Below are 17,500 nucleotides of genomic sequence, written 5' to 3' on the forward strand. Positions count from 1 at the left end.
ACCAGAATATTCTGGGATTGGAAGAGTTTGACTTCAGTCCCCTGTGTGATCTGAAACTCTCAGAGGGAAGCATTCTGCTCAATATCAGCCAGATTCAGGAGGTAAGGATCCCGGGATCTCAGGCTTTAGGGCATTTCCAAGACAGGAACATTTTCACAAGTCAAGGATTTTGTCAGGAACACAAGCACTTTTTTGGGGGACTGCAGGAACATTCCTAGGAAAGTATTACCATTCTCTGGACCTTGGTAACATTATTTTTAGCTCAGAAACTGTCCTGTGAATTCAGGAATTTTCTCAGAAAATGAGGAATTGCTCTGAGAATTCAGAAAATTTCTCAGAAACACAGGATGATTTCTTGACTATTTAAGAATATTTCTGGCAGCTCGGAAAAATTATAAACATTCCTGGGATAACAGGAACTCTACTGAGATCCCAGGGACATTCTCAGACACTCAGGAATTTTCCAGAGCTTTTCCTGGGTACTTTTCCTGAGATATCAAGACACATTCTCAGAATAACATGGATTTTCCTGAGGCTCTCTGGAACATTTTCAGGATCTGTGGAACTTCTTGGGGAGCTTAGGAACTATTTAAGGAACAAATGAACCATGAAGCTTTTCAGAAGATTACAGAGACCTGGGGGAATGTGCCTCTTTTTCAGCAACCAGTATAGATCCAGAGTCTGGGTGGTATCAGGAGTCAAATCAAATCAAATCAAATTGGTATCAGGAGCTGCTCCAATTGTTTGTATGTACTTTATGATTTGCAATTCCTCTTCCAAAGAATCCAGAGACTGAATAAAGCAGTCACAGGCATCCTTCAGGAACTCTGACTGGAGTGGTTTAATAATCCCAGTTGTCTTAGTGGAGACCTGTCTGTGAAAGTGACAGAACGTAAGCAGGTAATGTTTCTACATTTGATTCTTTTTGATGTGTCCAGCTCTGTCAGCAGCTGCCAGCCAACCTAAGTCTGTGTGAGTGGAGACTGACGTTTCGGACTCAAACCCACGGCACAAGTCTCCGGACTCTGTACAAAACCAGTAGCCAGCTGGATGCCTGCTCTGTCCTCATCATCAGAGACTCGTACAGACAGGTAAACCTCACTGACCACATAATTAGGGGCATTAAATGACTCAAATATAATTATGAATGTAAGAGTGGACACAAAGATGCTTCATCAGAATGGATACTGTCAGAATATGTTACTGTTTACTCCTACATACAGTTACAGCACCACAATACTGACACACAACAACTACAGCCGTTTACTCCTACATACAGTTACAGCACCGAAATACTGACACACACCAGCTACAGCCGTTTACTCCTACATACAGTTACAGCACCGAAATACTGACACACACCAGCTACAGGCGTTTACTCCTACATACAGTTACAGCACCGAAATACTGACTCACACCAGCTACAGCCATTTACTCCTACATACAGTTACAGCACTGAAATACTGACACACACCAGCTACAGCCGTTTACTCCTACATACAGTTACAGCACCGAAATACTGACACACACCAGCTACAGCCGTTTACTCCTACATACAGTTACAGCACCGAAATACTGACTCACACCAGCTACAGCCATTTACTCCTACATACAGTTACAGCACTGAAATACTGACACACACCAGCTACAGCCATTTACTCCTACATACAGTTACAGCACCGAAATACTGACACACACCAGCTACAGCCGTTTACTCCTACATAAAGTTACAGCACCAAAATACTGACTCACACCAGCTACAGCCATTTACTCCTACATACAGTTACAGCACTGAAATACTGACACACACCAGCTACAGCCGTTTACTCCTACATACAGTTACAGCACCGAAATACTGACACACACCAGCTACAGCCGTTTACTCTTACATACAGTTACAGCACCGAAATACTGACACACACCAGCTACAGCCGTTTACTCTTACATACAGTTACAGTGCTTAAATACTAACACACACCAGCTACAGCCATTTACTCCTACATACAGTTACAGCACCGAAATACTGACACACACCAGCTACAGCCGTTTACTCCTACATACAGTTACAGTGCTTAAATACTAACACACACCTGTTTTGTAGAGATTATACAACCTGTGTGGATGCATAGGGTTCATTGGGAGACGTTCCATTCCCCACTGCTGTAAAGAAAAAAGATATCCTCTACAAAACACCTTAAAACGTTACATCTTTCACACAGATTTGGAAACAGAACAATGGAATACACTTATAAATGGGGCACAGGTGTAGGTGATAAGAGGGCGGAGCCAATGCAAGAGAGGACCAATCAGAAGAGGAGGGTCTTCATGACAGTAGCATTGAGCAGATAAGATCAACTTCATTGACCACTAAAGGGAAATTAAACTGTCCCCATTCTTATCTGTAAAAGAAGCTTGAGTTTGTTATCATTGTGACATTATTTGCATGCGTGTTATTATTAGTATAAAATGTGTATAAAAATATGTATAAATATATGCAGATATAGGTGTATACTTTTTTGATCCCAGAGGGAAATTCAAGAATAGTGTTTACATTTAGTTTATTTCTGTTGCAGGTGTTTGGTGTGGTATGCTCCGCCCCTCTGAGAGTAAGCACCGCCTACTATGGCACAGGACAAACCTTTGTCTTTTCCTTCTCCCCTCATCTACAGGTCAGTCTCTCTCTCTCTGTCCTTCTTTGTCTCAATCTGTCTCTCTCTTTCTTCCTTCCTCCCTCTCTTTTCTCTACCTCTCTCCCTTGTTTCACTTTCTCCTTCTCTTTCTCTCTCTTGCTTCTCTCTGCCCATCTTGCTCCTTACCTTCTCTTTTTTTGCTTCTCTCTCTCGCTCTGTCTCTCTCTCTCTCTAAAATCCCCCAGTCTAAGGAAGTGTAAATAAACAGATAAGGCCCACAGCTCCCACAGCTTTAGACTTCACTGGGTTTGAAAGTTTTAGACAGAAATTTGGACACAGAGTAATATTTTGATTTGTTTTTACAGGTCTACAAATGGACGGGTGGCAACTCGTTCTTCATTAAAGGAAGCGTGGACTCTCTGCACTTTGGAGGAGGAAGGTACGAGAAAATTAAAACACACCACACACAGCACACCAAAACATCTGGCTATAAATGAACAAGACACTGAATACATAGATATCAATTGTAAACATAGTGAGTAAAACTGTCCACAGGTGAGCGTGTGAGTGACAGGGTGAGTGTGTGAGTGACTAGGTGAGTGTGTGTGAGTGACTGGGTGAGTGTGTGAGTGACTAGGTGAGTTTGTGTGAGTGACTAGGTGAGTGTGTGTGAGTGACTGGATGAGTGTGTGAGTGACTGGGTGAGTTTTGAGAGACTGGGTGAGTGTGAGAGTGACTGTGTGAGTGCGTGACACTGTCCACAGTTCACACCCACCCATGTAATAAACCACAGCTAAATTCCCTTGTCCCTTTCTCCCCTTCTCGTCCAGGGGCCGGTACGGACTGTGGATAAACGGAGATCTGATCCGGGGCCGGAGCCAAACCTGCGAGACGTTTGATAATGAGGTCTTGTCGTCTACAGAAGATTTCCTGATCAATGAGCTGGAAGTGTGGACCCTGGTCTGAGCGCACTCCTCCAGATGTTCTTCGTTCCTTCACTCTCGTCTAATCTGAGGGAGATAAGACCCTCAGACCCTCTGCCTCAACAGAGATGGCAGGGTGGACCTGCTCAGGGTCGGTTCCTGCGCTGAGAGATGGCCACAAGATGAGCACAAGCTCGTGTGCCTACACACTTGGATCAGAACTATCTTGGAGGATTTTTGAGGCAATGCTGCCACCCAGTGGTCAACATCTTCACAACAGACTGGGAAAAGAGTAGAGTTTTAAGACGTTCATTGCCACTAGAAGGTGCTGTGACCCTAGAAAACAGCTTTTGATTGGATTTGAATGGGATGCATCACACAGAGCCATGATTAGAAATGTCATGACTGTTTCTTTTCTGCAAGTCTTTAAAAGGGACATTCTCCCCCTCGTCTCCACAGTGGAACACAGTTCTGTTTCTTAATGAAACGTCTGTGACCTGCTTTGGTCCAAACCCCACGAGCCCCACAGCAGTGTTCTCCCCCTGTGTAAACAGCCCCTGTTCAGAACGCCCGCTTTCAGCACCTGTTCCTTTAAATGATAATGAGCCGCTCGCTGTTCACCCCGACCCCGAGCGCACAGCAGTGAGGAGCGAGGAGCAGAAGCTCTGGTTTTTAGCCGTTTTCACTCTGTTCTCTTTCTTCTCCGTTTTTACTCAGTGCTCTTATTTCTCCGCGCTCGTTGTGTCTGTTTTGCTGAGTTTAACCTCGTCTTTGCGCTCTCACATAAACACGGGTCCAGCGCTGTGATTGGACAGACTCAGACGAGGGGGCGGGGCCATTCTAAAGTCTCTGCACTTGACGTCAGAAGCGGAGCAGAATCAGAACGACTCGTTTTATCATGTGTTTTCAGACTTTGTCAACGCACAGAAAACTAACTGGGGGGTCTTGTTTCACAGTGTGTGGGTTGGTGGGCTCTAGATGAACATGAACTGAATAAGGGAGGTTATAGTATGTCCCCTTTAAAGGAAGCTCTGTAGGAGGTTAGATACAAATCTGCAGCAGTTTAATGGAAGTCCAATGCATCCCACTGCAGCGCACTGTACTCTGGGTTAAAAAATGATGTTGCCAAGGGAACAGTGAGGCTGCAGTTTATGTGCAGTTAAGCCTCACTCTCTCTCTCTCTCTCTCTCTCTCTCTCTCTCTCTCTCTCTCACTGAAAAGTGAGCGCAATGATGGGAGGGAGAGGAAGATCACAGTGGTTGGGAAGGATCAGATCAATTTTTTTTTTTTGTGCTCTCTCTCTCTCTCTCTCTCTCTCTCTCTCTCTCTCTCTCTCTCCAGAGCAGATGGAGGTTATGACAGATAGAGAAGAGCTACTGTCTGCCAGTTACAATGCACGAGTGCTTGGAGTCATTATAGCAATTATGTGATCATTAGGATGTGTACATACAGATGTTTGAATGCTTTATACTCACATTTCCTTCTAGATCTCTCTCTCTCTCTCTCTCTCTCTCTGTGTCTTTTTTTTTCCTTGAGCTGATACATTACACGTTCATAAATTTGTGTATTCCCTGAATTTCGCAGCTTTGAGTTGTTCACACACAGCTCAGTAGAAGAGCATGACGCTCTGGAGCACCCAGGGACATAGTGCTCAATGCCAAGAGCCCACCAGAGAGGTGTAAAGCTCCTCAGCATTGGGTTACAGAGTTGTGTTCCCTGGATTGTACCATACCAGCACTTTTGGGATGAGCTGGAGTGGCCTTTGTGTTCACTCTTGTGGTGACCCAGACTCCGCCCCCTGGACTCTGGGGGACCCTTAAACTCAGAAGAGGGAAACTCCATACAGCAATTTCCCCAGTGTTTTCTATCAGCACTATTGGTGTTAAAACGAGCGAGGTACCTCCTCACACACAGCAGATCCTGAAACTCCAAGCTGTAGGAACAGTGTGGCCTTGCCCTTAAGCGAGTGAATGCCTTGCCACCTGTGGAACCTGGGCATGCAATCAGACAAGCTGTGATACCACCTCTGGTGAGTTGAGGGTGGTCTCTCTGGGTTGCGCAGGGTTTGTGCCTCACTCTTCCTCCAGGCTGGGTTCAGGCTGGTTTTGGGGATGTCTCACACCCAGCTGAATTTGGATTTACAAGGTTGACGTTCCCCTACACTTTTCATGTTTCAGAGCTTCAGAGTTCCTCAAGGTCCGGGGGGGTTCCCCTGTGACAAATATCATGTATTAACCTTAAGTATGAAGTCTATTAATAATGGAGCAATTGCACATATTGTAATATCGAACTATTTTTGGGACTAGACAGTCGAGTTCAGTCATGTGTTGATTTGTGTCGATGTTGTTGGACGTGTGTTACAATCAATAAAAATATCCAAACACCAAAACCCAAGCCCTGGATTGTTTGTTTAACACGTTCTGACAAAATAAACGATAAAGACACAGCTCTCTGACGCAGGGGAATGTGGGGAAATGTCCTTCCCAGTAAACAATTAGCCGTTGATTCAACGTTGAAATAACGTAACGACTGCCGTCTAATCAACGTTCTCTTAAGGTTGAAAATGAAAGTTGAAAAGACGTCCAAACACAGACGACTATTAGACATATTTTGGACGTCCATTGACGTTATTAATTGGTCCCGAAATAAATTACTTGTATAAAACGCGTTTTGGACGTCCACTGACGTTATCGATTGGTCACCACTTAACTAACTTATTAAGATGGATTTTGGACGTCCATTGACGTTTAAAATATGTTCTTGACGGACAGACTACTTTTAGACCTATTTTGAACGTCCAGGTACGTTCCTTGTTCACTGAGTTACTGCCACGAGTTGAACCAGGACTCTTAGCCTCAGTCCCAAATGGAGCGCTAAGCCCTGTGGTCCTCCAAAAGACCTCCATGCATTTGAGAAAAGAGGTGTGTGGTCAGCAGGCTCTAAAACGGCTCAGATCACAAAAAAAAATAAAATAAAAAAAAAACGTTTGTCAGTGTCCAGTTCCTTTATTAAACACAGGAATTTATATTCACATAATTAATAACATCTTAATACCCCTCTCTACGGGGGCTGTTAGGAATGTTGAACCCCATGAAATCATATTACACTGGGCCCCAAACTACCAGCCCATGGAAACCCCGAAAATGTAACCCTCTTAATAGTATTTGACTACAAACCTAGAGAATGTACAGCCTGTGGACTGCTGAGTTCACCGTTTGGGACTGGGCTGAAGTGTCTGTGATGCACTGAACCATGTTCCAATCCTAATCATGAGTGAGCAGCTCCACCTTGTGGAGAAATTTAGGTTGGCTGGATGTTTTCAGTTGATGGAATATTGTCAGTGTTAGCAGAGTGCTAAGTAAATCAATTTACCACGTTTTAAAACGGTGAGGTTTCAGGCACTGCATGACCTTCTTACTTCTTACATATCAATATTTAAATTACAGGGCATAGAGAGTGAAATCCAAAAAGATCTCCTTATCATCTCAATAAGTTCTCCCTAGTTCTCCCTCGTCTGTTTTTCTCCCCAGAAAGTTATTGGGGTTCAGGCAGATTTTGACAAACTGGGCGTAGACTGTGCAACAGCCTGTCTCTTACCCGTGAGCATAATTACACTGTTCATCTTGTTTGTTTGTGGGCAGCTTTGTGATGGGAACTGGTTTTAAAATAAGTTTGACTAGTGAGATCTTAGGAACCAAATTTTGACCCGGCCCAAATCCAATCCCAAACCTTTGCCCAAAAACTGATGCACGTTCTCCCCAAAGTTGACCTTGTCCCAAAACCAGTCCAAAAATTATTCCAAAACTGGCCTTAGAACTGGCCCGAAACCATCCCAAAATTCAGCCCAAACCCAGTTCATATTCACTCAAATCCAGTTTACACATATCACAAAAAAATCAGTCCACACCCGGATGAAAACTTGTTCCAGACTAAGTCCCAAAAACTGTCAAAAGCAAGCTCAAATATGGCCCAAACTCAGCCCTAAAAACTGTCTAAAATCATTGCAAATTACAGACACTCAGAGACTCACATATGGTTGGATTCAGTTTTCAGTTTTCAGATTTCAGATTTACAGACCTCCATCTTGGTTTAGTGAAGACTGCATGTTTATTCCTTTGTCCTGTCTCAGGGACACAATTCTTTTGTGGGACAGTTTCCACGGCTGGAGTTCTCAGATCAGTGGAGCTAACGAGTGGGAGTTCAATCTCATTAATAATGTATTAATAACAAAATCGATCATCTTTAGAGGCTGGAGCTGTTGTTGCTGTTACGCTATCGGGAAGAAGCTCTGGCTGTTTGAGGAATGAACATTTTGTGCGTTTTTTCGGTTTCCGTTCTCATGTTATCTGACTCCCCAGGGACATGGAGGAACATCAACAATAATGTGTTTACATAAAGATCAGCAGCAAGTCAAGATCCAGTTCCAGAACATGCTAATGTACACATAACTGAACTAGTGTTTCTCATTATGAGATCGTAATAAGAATACTGTACGCTTTCAAACTATTTATTGATTTGTTTAGCTTTCTCTAAGAAGAGCAAGAGCTCCCACCCTCATCATGATCACCTCTTCTCACATATATATATATATGTAGTCCGGAAGTACTCGGTAGGCTGGAAGACATAGGAAGACCAGCGTGGATGTAGTGGGCAAGTACTGGGTAGCATGGAAAATGCAGGGAGACCAGCATGGACATAATGGTAGACCAAGAAGACGTAGTGAGAACTATTTGGATGTAGTGGGGGGCCTTGAAGACGTAGGAAGACCAGCGTGGAAGTACTGTGGGGCCTAGAAAACAAAGGGAGACAATCGTGGACAAAGTGGAGGACCTAGAAGACATAGGCAGACCAGTGTGGATGTAGTGGGGGAACTAGAAGAAATAGGGAGACCAGCGTGGGTGTAGTGAGGGACCTAGAAGGCGTAGGAAGAACAGCGTGTACGCAGTGGAGGACCTATAAACTGCTATTTGTTACATAAATAATATTGAACCTTTTTTTTTTTTAAATGACAAACTTTAGCACCTGTTTAACTCTAGATAGCTCTTTTTTCCTCTGACAGAAAACATTTAAATCACATGACAATCGCTCACACAGGAGTTATTTTAATTAGAGTAATGATGTGGTTTGATGGCGTATTTTACAAGACGATGTGAGCATTTCTGTGGGTTTTTATGTCACAGAACCGCTTCCCTCAGTAGAAGAAAAAAAATAAGAAATAAGAAATAAAACTGCTTAAACACATTAAGTTACTCTCTAAGTGGGTTAAAATACATTCTCAATCTCAGTGCTGGTTTTTTGGTGTAATGTAATGTTATAAATATATAATTCAACATTCACTGATCCTGTGTCAGGGAGTAGCAGTGATTTTGGGCCAGGGATTAATGGGTTGAAGGAGGTTATATTGGAAACGAAAGAAGCCTATTCACTGAGAGAAAGAAATAAACAAAAGCATGTGAAGTTTGTTAAATTTTTCAAAATTAACTATGAACATGAACTAATTCATTTTCTCTATGTAATTATATAACGATGGACTGCAGTAAGAAAACTAGTGAAAGGCAGTGAAAAGCGCAGGTGGCAGGGAGAAAAGCAGATAGGAGGTTAATTTAAGTTTAGATGAGATCTTTAGCATCGGTTGTGTAATCGTTTGATAATCCTTTGTACTATGACCTGATGATCTTTTACATTTGAAGTTCTGTAGTTAATGAATCTGCGTGCGGAAGCGGTTCACAGTTTTTCATTAAATATTATTAAAGAAAATATATTGAAGAGAACAGAACATGACCATAATCTCTCTCTGTTTAATTACAGAGCTGGAATTCAACAAGGAGAACAACTGAGGTGACTACACTAGAGCGCTCTTTCACTACACCGCACCTCCTGAAGGTCCCTGGTGTCCAGGCGGCCAGAGATGAGGATACAGCTGATATCTCCATCATTGTTGAGGGAGCCTGAGTCCGGTTCGCTCAGGGTGCTCTTGGTTTTGGAGAAACAACTATGTTTCTCAAAGATGGTGAATAAAATTGAGTCTGAGCTTAGTCTTTTTTCAGGGGATTGGTGCAATGCACTCTGGTCTCAAAGGAGCAGAGAACTCGATAAATTTGGGCTGTCCAGTTTGACTCACCCGCTCAAAAGAGCAGAACGTGTCAGCAGTGGGTAGTCCTACTAGACCCGCCCACACTGGGCGGAGCTTAGATCAGAAAACTCTCCCAAATCACATTCAGAGAAAGAGACGGATTGTTTTTCGGCCAGTTTTAATATGATAACGTCCTATGAAATGACTAAAGGCTCAGGTGGGCTCAGAAATTGTGGGTGTGTCTACAGAAGTCATGTGATAATGACTTGTGGAATTGGGCTAATGTAGAATTGGGCTCCCCCTGCGGTGTATTTGACACAGCTAGAATATGTGGTAATTGCAGTGTTGTACTTTGTTAATATTTGGTATGAGTCAAACATTTTGGAAGTGGGACGGTGACCAATCGCCTCATATTCATCCATCCATCCATTATCCACCGCTTATCCGGATCCGGGTCGCGGGGGAAGCAGTCGGAGCAAAGAAACCCAGACCTCCCTCTCCCCAGCCACCGACGCCAGCTCCTCCGGGGGTATACCGAGGCGTTCCCAGGCCAGTCGAGACATATAGTCTCTCCAGCGTGTTCTTGGTCTGCCCCGGGGCCTCCTCCCCGTTGGACATGCCCGGAACACCTCTCCAGGAAGGCGTCCAGGAGGCATCCGAACCAGATGCCCGAACCATCTCAACTGGCTCCTCTCGACGTGGAGGAGCAGCGGCTCCACTCCGAGTCTCTCCCGGATGTCCGAGCTCCTAACCCTGTCTCTAAGGGAGAGTCCAGACATCCTGCGGAGAAAACTCATTTCAGCCGCTTGTACCCGCGATCTCGTTCTTTCGGTCACTACCCAAAGCTCGTGACCATAGGTGAGGGTTGGGACGTAGATTGACCGGTAAATCGAGAGCTTTGCTTTTCTGCTCAGCTCTTTCTTCACCACAACGGACCGGTACAGAGCCCGCATTACTGCTGACGCTGCACCGATCCGCCTGTCAATCTCACGCTCCATCTTTCCCTCACTCGTGAACAAGACCCCGAGGTATTTAAACTCCTCCACTTGAGGCAGGATCTCACTTCCAACCTGGAGAGAGCACTCCACCCTTTTCCGACTGAGTACCATGGACTCGGACTTGGAGGTACTGATCCTCATCCCTACCGCTTCACACTCGGCTGCAAACTGGTCCAGCAAGAGCTGGAGGTCCCGGCTCGATGAAGCCAACAAGACCACATCATCTGCAAAAAGCAGACATGGGATCCTGAGACCACCAAACCGGACACCCTCCGCCACTTGGCTACGCCGAGAAATTCTGTCCATAAAAATTGTGAACAGAACCGGTGACAACGGGCAGCCCTGACGGAGTCCAACTCCGACTGGAAACCAGTCGGACTTACTGCCAGCCATACGAACCAGACTCCTGCTCTGTTTGTACAGGGACGCCTCATATTCAGTCTATTATAAATATATTACAAACAGGACGGACAAAGACTGGTTACTCTTTGGGATAACGTTACCATGTGGTACTTCCAGAAGACGCAGGGACCCAAGAACCTCAGGAGATAATACCTCCAGACCCTACATTAGACTTGCCCTAGCCCAGAAAGTGCACTCTTCATTCACCCGGGCCCCACCACCATCCGGGGGATAATACCTCCGGGGGGAACCCAGCGTACCGGCCGAGCCTATGTGGCCCCCTCCTCGGACTATACCAATTAACCCGCCCCGCTGGAATCACCGCCCACTGGAATACTTACACACTTTAAATTTTTTTCAAAGATTCCAGCAATTGAATTTTTTCTCGCCCACTGGTCAACTACCATTACTTTAACCTTTTAAATAAAGGTTTCCTTCATTTCAAGTTTGTTTGCGCACTGGGGGCTCTACCAACTCCCAGAAAAATGTATTATAGGGGATAATCATATTGCCCCTCCCCCGACCCAGCTCACTCTAACCAGGCATAGGGGATCATTCTGTGGGGCTCAATCAATATTTTTCTTAACTTTAAACTGGGCTTATGTCGAGCACTGGTGCTTTAAAACCAACGGATTGCTTTCTCTCCGTGCCGAGGGAGAGTGCACAAGGCCCAGACGTTGAATTGGATGACCACCGCTGACACTAACCCTAACTTTAGTCCTGTTTATTATGCTCTCTGCCTGTCTAAATGTAGCTCCTGGATAGATATCAATTTGAATGTCCTTAGAGAGGCGTTCTGTAATTCTGGCCAAATTACAATCACCCAGGCCACAGACACACACACGGACACACTTTACATAAAATTAAACACACACACTGTATTCACATAAAATTAAACACACACACACACTGTGTCTGTGTGGGTTTCTTCCGAGTGACTGTCTGTGAGGAGTGTGGTGTGTTCTCCCTGTGTCTGCGTGGGTTTCCTCCGGGTGCTCCGGTTTCCTCCCACGCTCCAAAAACACACGTTGGTAGGTGGATTGGAGACTCAAAATTGACCGTAGGTGTGAGTGTGTGAGTGAATGTGTGAGTGTGTGTTGCCCTGTGAAGGATTGGCGCCCCCTCCAGGGTGTATTCCCACCTTGTACCCAATGATTCCAGGTAGGCTCTGGACCCACCGCGACCCCTGAACTGGATAAGGGTTACAGACAATGAATGAATGTTACTGTTATTAACCGCAATAATCTGGTCATAATTATAATTAATAAAAATGTCTAGTCAATACTTTTTTACTTTTACTTCTTGCTCCTCCTCTTCCTCTTGTACTCTGACTTTAATAATAATAATAATCTGATTAAATAAAATCAATTGATAAATTGAAAGAAAAGAAAAAGTCAGCGTCACATTATCATTTTTTAATGGAGATGAATCTTAATTCTCTATAAAACAATAAAAACCATTTGCTTTTTCAGTAATTTTTTTACATTATTAACAAGTGCTTGTGCAAAATGTACAATATACAATCCATACATCTTTATATTTATATTTCAGGACGAACCTGTTACTTCTCACAGTAGAAACCCTTTACACAAATGAACAGAACAAACACCGACATAAAAATACCACACTCCGCGGGTGATTCATCAACAACCAACTAAACACACCTCCTTCTGAAAGAGGACAAAACAATCCACAAACGAGAACCGCTCCGTTTCTCCACAGACGTCAGGAACGAACCGCCATGTGCCCTTTAACGTCAATAAACAAGACATCATTAAAACCAGAATCAACCAAACCGAGGCAAAGCTGAAATTCACCGTGGGTCTTTAAGATGGATACATGTAAATGAGCCCTCTTCTGATTGGCTGCAGCTTGCATATTATCTATATTCAGCTGAAAAAAAACAAGAGATGAAAGTGCGTTCATAAAGGAACTCAAAATAAAATAATCTTAGGTCTCGACTTTGTACCTGTTTTTAAGTAATAATTATAATAAAAAATAAACTTCCCACATATTTACACACTGCTGCATCTGAACTATAAATACATTCTTAAAACTGACAAAGAATCATTGAAACCCAGATCATTAAAAGAGCGGAAGAGCGGATTAACGACGATTAACAAAGACTCCACAGGGAGGTGACTCCTTCGTTTCTAGATTCACGTCTCAGCCCTAGTTACAGTTTATGGCTTATTTTTGGCAAGAAGGCAACTTTGAAAATTAAAAACACAGTCACAGTCCGGTTTTAAAAGACGTACGGCCGTCTGTCTGTTGTTTTCTCTTTAGGAAAGAAGGGGAGAGTAGAAAAGAGAAGTATAAAAGCAGTTAGTCCTTGTGCGTCGGCGGTAAACACCAGCAGCCGGTCACACCGCCTTTAACATGAGGACGGAAACAAGACGTTTTAAACAATAAAAATTATCAAAAAGAAGGAGTTAAAGGAGCCGTTTGTTGCTTTTTTCCACAGAGAGGGCGCCCCCCACACCCCCACAATAAATGTAGCACATGACTTGACCACTAGGTGTCAGTGTTAATGATGTTTCCGAGTGTGAAGAAGACGGCGGACCGCTGCTTTAACGGTGGACTGTTCATTTTAGAAAAGTTCAGAAAGTGGAAAGAAAGCGGATAAACTTCACATTTATAAAATTAAACCTGGTTTGTGAGAGTGGTCTTTTCCTCCACGCTAAGCTCTACGAAGCTCCTTCAAGTAAAAAATAAAAGCACAGGATCTGCAATAAAAGTCCTCTAAGCGGAGGAGTGCTGGTGCGAGGCTGAGACGTCAGCGAGTGATTTCCAGAAGAAAAGAGCTTTTAGAAAGAGGTCCTTACTTCATTTCTTCAGCCTTTAAAAGGTAAACTGCAGTGTTTCTCTGCGCAGATCTGGACTGGGGTCTGTTTATAGATTTAACCTCCAGCAGAAATGAGCCCTGAACTGCTCCAGAGGAAAACAGCTGTACTTTTGAATCTACTTCACAGTCGACATTTTTATAAATTACTTATAAATAACGTAAATTCAAACATTAATCTGGAAATGAACTCACTGCTCAGTGGAAGTCTTTAAAAGGCTACAGATGGAGATTAGACTGAGACTGTCTGAGTTTTCCTTTAAAGTGTGTGTGTGTGTGTGTGGCAGAGTTTCCAAACTCCACAGCTGAAGTCTCCCTCTGCACTGTGTCTTTCTGTGCGCGCTCATCCTGTTCCAGTTGAATGAAGCCAAAAGTCAAACACACACAGTGCCTCCGAGTCAAAACACTGCTCTTGAACATTGAGAGCTTTTCAACTGAAGCTAGTGGCGCCCCCTTGAGGCTGTGGCCTGAACAATAGAGAATCAAGCTAAGGGCCAAACTGCTAAGATCCATGCGACTGGCAGAGAAACAGGGGGTGGGGCAGCGGTAGAGTGATGGAGCAGCACTTTCTCCTCCTTCAAAATGCATGGCTGATGTGACCTTTGACACCTAATGCACAATGAAGTAGATTTCACATGTTTCTCTAAGTTTATTTTGGAACTACTCACAGGCATCAATGCAGGGCTTGGCTTATATTCAATTAAACTATGGTCAACAATAGACCACTGTAATCACTACATGCCCTTATAAGGAATTCCTGCTCCAGGCTGCATGTCTTTTAGGCCGAAATGGAAAGGATTTGGGAAAACTGATGCAAGCGCATCCTATGATACAGTGCCAGGGGAAAAAGGTCCTTTATTAAGGTGCATTATTATTCCCTAAATGTACTGACATCATAAAAGTTACAGCAGTTCCACTGCATGTTCCCAACTCTACTCTAATTCTCCACCAGGTGAATCAGGTCCTGGTTCTGGAAGCGGGTTCTTGTTTAGTGGCTGTTCTCTTGTGGTTCAGAGCGAGTCGAGTAGGGACTAAACCGTGGCGTGTAAACCTTGCAGAGCGCTGATCGTCCAGAGAGAGTCGTCACTCTACGCCACGCAACGCAGACGACCAGCACCAACTCTCCATCTGTAAAATCTCCAGCTGCAGCAGAGATCACGTTTGTTTTTATCCGACTCACGACGGCAGCTCGTAAAATGACGCCGTGGTCTTTTGAAGAGGTTCAAACGCTCCTTGGATCGGTGGCCGACGAAAGAATCCAGCGAGAGCTGGACGCTGCAACAAGGAAGGAACAAACTCTACTGATCTGTCTGAACTGATGACGGAGCTGTGTTCAGTCCCAAACAACAACAACACGCCAATACACCATGAGTAAACACTGCTTAACGTTGTTGTGGTTTCCCTTAGAGACGACACCAGACACATTACAGGGTGGAGCTGTGGGAGCGGAAAACCAACCAGGGACCAATCAGAGAGTAGAGTCCAGTAAAGCAACTTAAAATCTATAATTAATATAGAATACGGTACATTTGTGTCCCCAAACGTGAGGGCGCCACCTCAGTTACAGCGTGCGGACAAAACCATTCCAAACCAGGTCTCTCTACCTCCCTAATGTCACTGCTCTCAAATACCAACTCAATATGAGTAAAGCTACATGCTACAAGCTACAGCTAACACCGTGTGCGCGCTGGTGGGAGGGGGGATTAGGGGAGGTCTCCAGGCGCATGTCTTCACTGGAGTTTCCATATCACAAGTAAAAAACCTCCCTCAGACGTTTCACTGATGGCTCCGGACCCGGGTACAGTTCAGTTGGACTCAGGCAGGGTTAGCGCTCACACTGAAACTGAAGGCTGGGGCCACTCTGGTCTAGTCCTAGACTGATACACTGAGAGATGCCGAGACTCTTTGCTCAAAAACGTCTGACCAAACAACTACAAAACAATGTGTGATCCTTACTCCACTGTGCCACGCAAAAGCACCTTTTTCAAAACTAAAGCCACTGTCTGATGGCTGAAGCGTGCACAGGTTCGGAAAATTAAAAGCAGCTTGACCCCAGCACGGTTCTGTTTTACCGAGTCAAGTGTGAGAGCACAGCTGGAGGGGTTCAGCTCTTTTTTGCTGCTCAGACTTGATTAATCAGAGGATCTCACCTTCCTCAACCAGGCCTTTACCCGAGGTTCGCGCCAGTTCCCTGAGCTGCTTCTCTTCTAAAACCTGACCTCAGTGCAGAGTGGGAGGGGGCTCCAGCTGTGAGGTTGTGAAAGGCTGCTGTGAAGTGTGTGTTATTTCAGAAAAGCTTTATAGAGGAGATGAGAGCGGCTGGTTTCTCGCTCGTTCTCCAGACAGAAGAGAAGATCCCTGAGATTCACTCGAGTGATTCGCTGGCGGTGAAACTGACGAGAAACTCCTCCGGAACCAGCTGGTGCAGAACCAGAAGATACGCCACACACAGTCTGAGAGAGAGAGAAAGACAGAGAAACAGAGGCAGAGAGAGAGACACACACAGACAGTGAGACAGAGAGACAGACAAAGAGAGAGAAAGACACAGACAGGCAGAGAGAGAGGGAGAGACACAGGCAGAGAGAGAGAGAGAGAGACAGACAGACACAGAGAGACACAGGCAGAGAGAGAGAGAGAGAGAGAGAGAGAGAGAGAGAGAGAGAGAGACACAGACAGACAGGCAGAGTGAGAGAGAGAGAGGCAGACAGAAAGAAAGACACAGACAGGCAGAGAGTCACAGAGAGAGAGAGAGAGAGAGAGAGAGAGAGAGAGAGAGAGAGAGAGAGAGAAGGGTGTGGGGGGTATTAATAAGTAGAATTGTAAATGTAAGACCAACAGTCTCCATAATCATGATCACCAACCATCACTGATTTAAACCTCACTCAGAGCTTTACCTCCGGGCCCGATCCACTGTTTCCGGACGCCACTTTCCGTTTCTTCCTGGGTCCGATAGCAGCCAGCGCCGTTAGATTCGCCTCTCTCTGCCTGATCTGAGCCAGCTCCTGCTGCTGCATCTGTAACAAACAAAACGACAACTCACGCCAAGCTCAAACCAGAGAGACACACGTCGTCCCAGCGCTGCGTTTCTGCTCCTACCTCTTTGGCTTTCTGTTTCAGACGCAACTGCTCAGGGTCCTCCTGCCGAGAGCGCGACTGAGGGGGGAAATGGAAAAACAAGAACCTATCAGTGACTTCCTGTAGTGGACACATTTACTGGGGGAAGGGGAACAGGGAGAAGGATGGAGGGTGAGTTGTGAGGGAAAAAAACAGAGGTAAGTGTTAGGGAGCGAAGGATGTGTAAGTGGGAGAGAGGGGAAAATAGGAAGGTGTGAGGGAGTGAGGGATGGGGAGATACAAACAGAGGGAAGGTGGGAGGGGAAGAAGTGAGAGAATGAGATGGAAAACGAGGTTGGGAGGTGTGAGAGAGCAAGAATGAGAGGGAGAGAACGGGAAAGCATGAGAGGGAAAGTAGTAAAAGGTTAAAGAACTAAAAGAAGAGTTGAGAGAGAGGGAAAGAGGTAGAGTATAGAGGGGGAAGAGTTGAGGGGTCAGAAGGGAACGAGGGAAGACACAGAAGGAGAGAGGGAGGAGATGAGTGTTGAGCGATGGAGGGGTGAGAAAGTTGAGAGAGG

At 44.9% G+C, this 17,500-nt stretch overlaps 2 protein-coding genes across 2 annotated transcripts in view; one reads left to right on the forward strand and one right to left on the reverse strand.

The window, feature by feature from the left end:
- Nucleotides 1–3,596, forward strand: part of LOC136697346 (TLD domain-containing protein 2-like) — a 131,951-nt gene extending 128,355 nt beyond the window's left edge. The window contains exons 2-6 of the mRNA XM_066672382.1: nucleotides 6–101; nucleotides 939–1,091; nucleotides 2,574–2,669; nucleotides 2,996–3,069; nucleotides 3,461–3,596. Of these exons, the coding sequence (XP_066528479.1) occupies nucleotides 6–101; nucleotides 939–1,091; nucleotides 2,574–2,669; nucleotides 2,996–3,069; nucleotides 3,461–3,596 (555 nt within the window). The remainder of the gene's footprint in view (nucleotides 1–5; nucleotides 102–938; nucleotides 1,092–2,573; nucleotides 2,670–2,995; nucleotides 3,070–3,460) is intronic.
- An 8,859-nt stretch (nucleotides 3,597–12,455) lies between these two features.
- Nucleotides 12,456–17,500, reverse strand: part of LOC136696785 (transcription initiation factor TFIID subunit 4-like) — a 24,610-nt gene continuing 19,565 nt past the window's right edge. Inside the window, exons 14-16 of the mRNA XM_066671463.1 lie at nucleotides 16,965–17,021; nucleotides 16,763–16,882; nucleotides 12,456–16,321 (exon numbers count right to left, since the gene is read on the reverse strand). Of these exons, the coding sequence (XP_066527560.1) occupies nucleotides 16,151–16,321; nucleotides 16,763–16,882; nucleotides 16,965–17,021 (348 nt within the window). The 3' untranslated portion in view covers nucleotides 12,456–16,150. The remainder of the gene's footprint in view (nucleotides 16,322–16,762; nucleotides 16,883–16,964; nucleotides 17,022–17,500) is intronic.

The sequence above is a fragment of the Hoplias malabaricus genome, chromosome 5, assembly GCF_029633855.1.
Source record: "Hoplias malabaricus isolate fHopMal1 chromosome 5, fHopMal1.hap1, whole genome shotgun sequence".
Taxonomy (NCBI): Eukaryota; Metazoa; Chordata; class Actinopteri; order Characiformes; family Erythrinidae; genus Hoplias; species Hoplias malabaricus.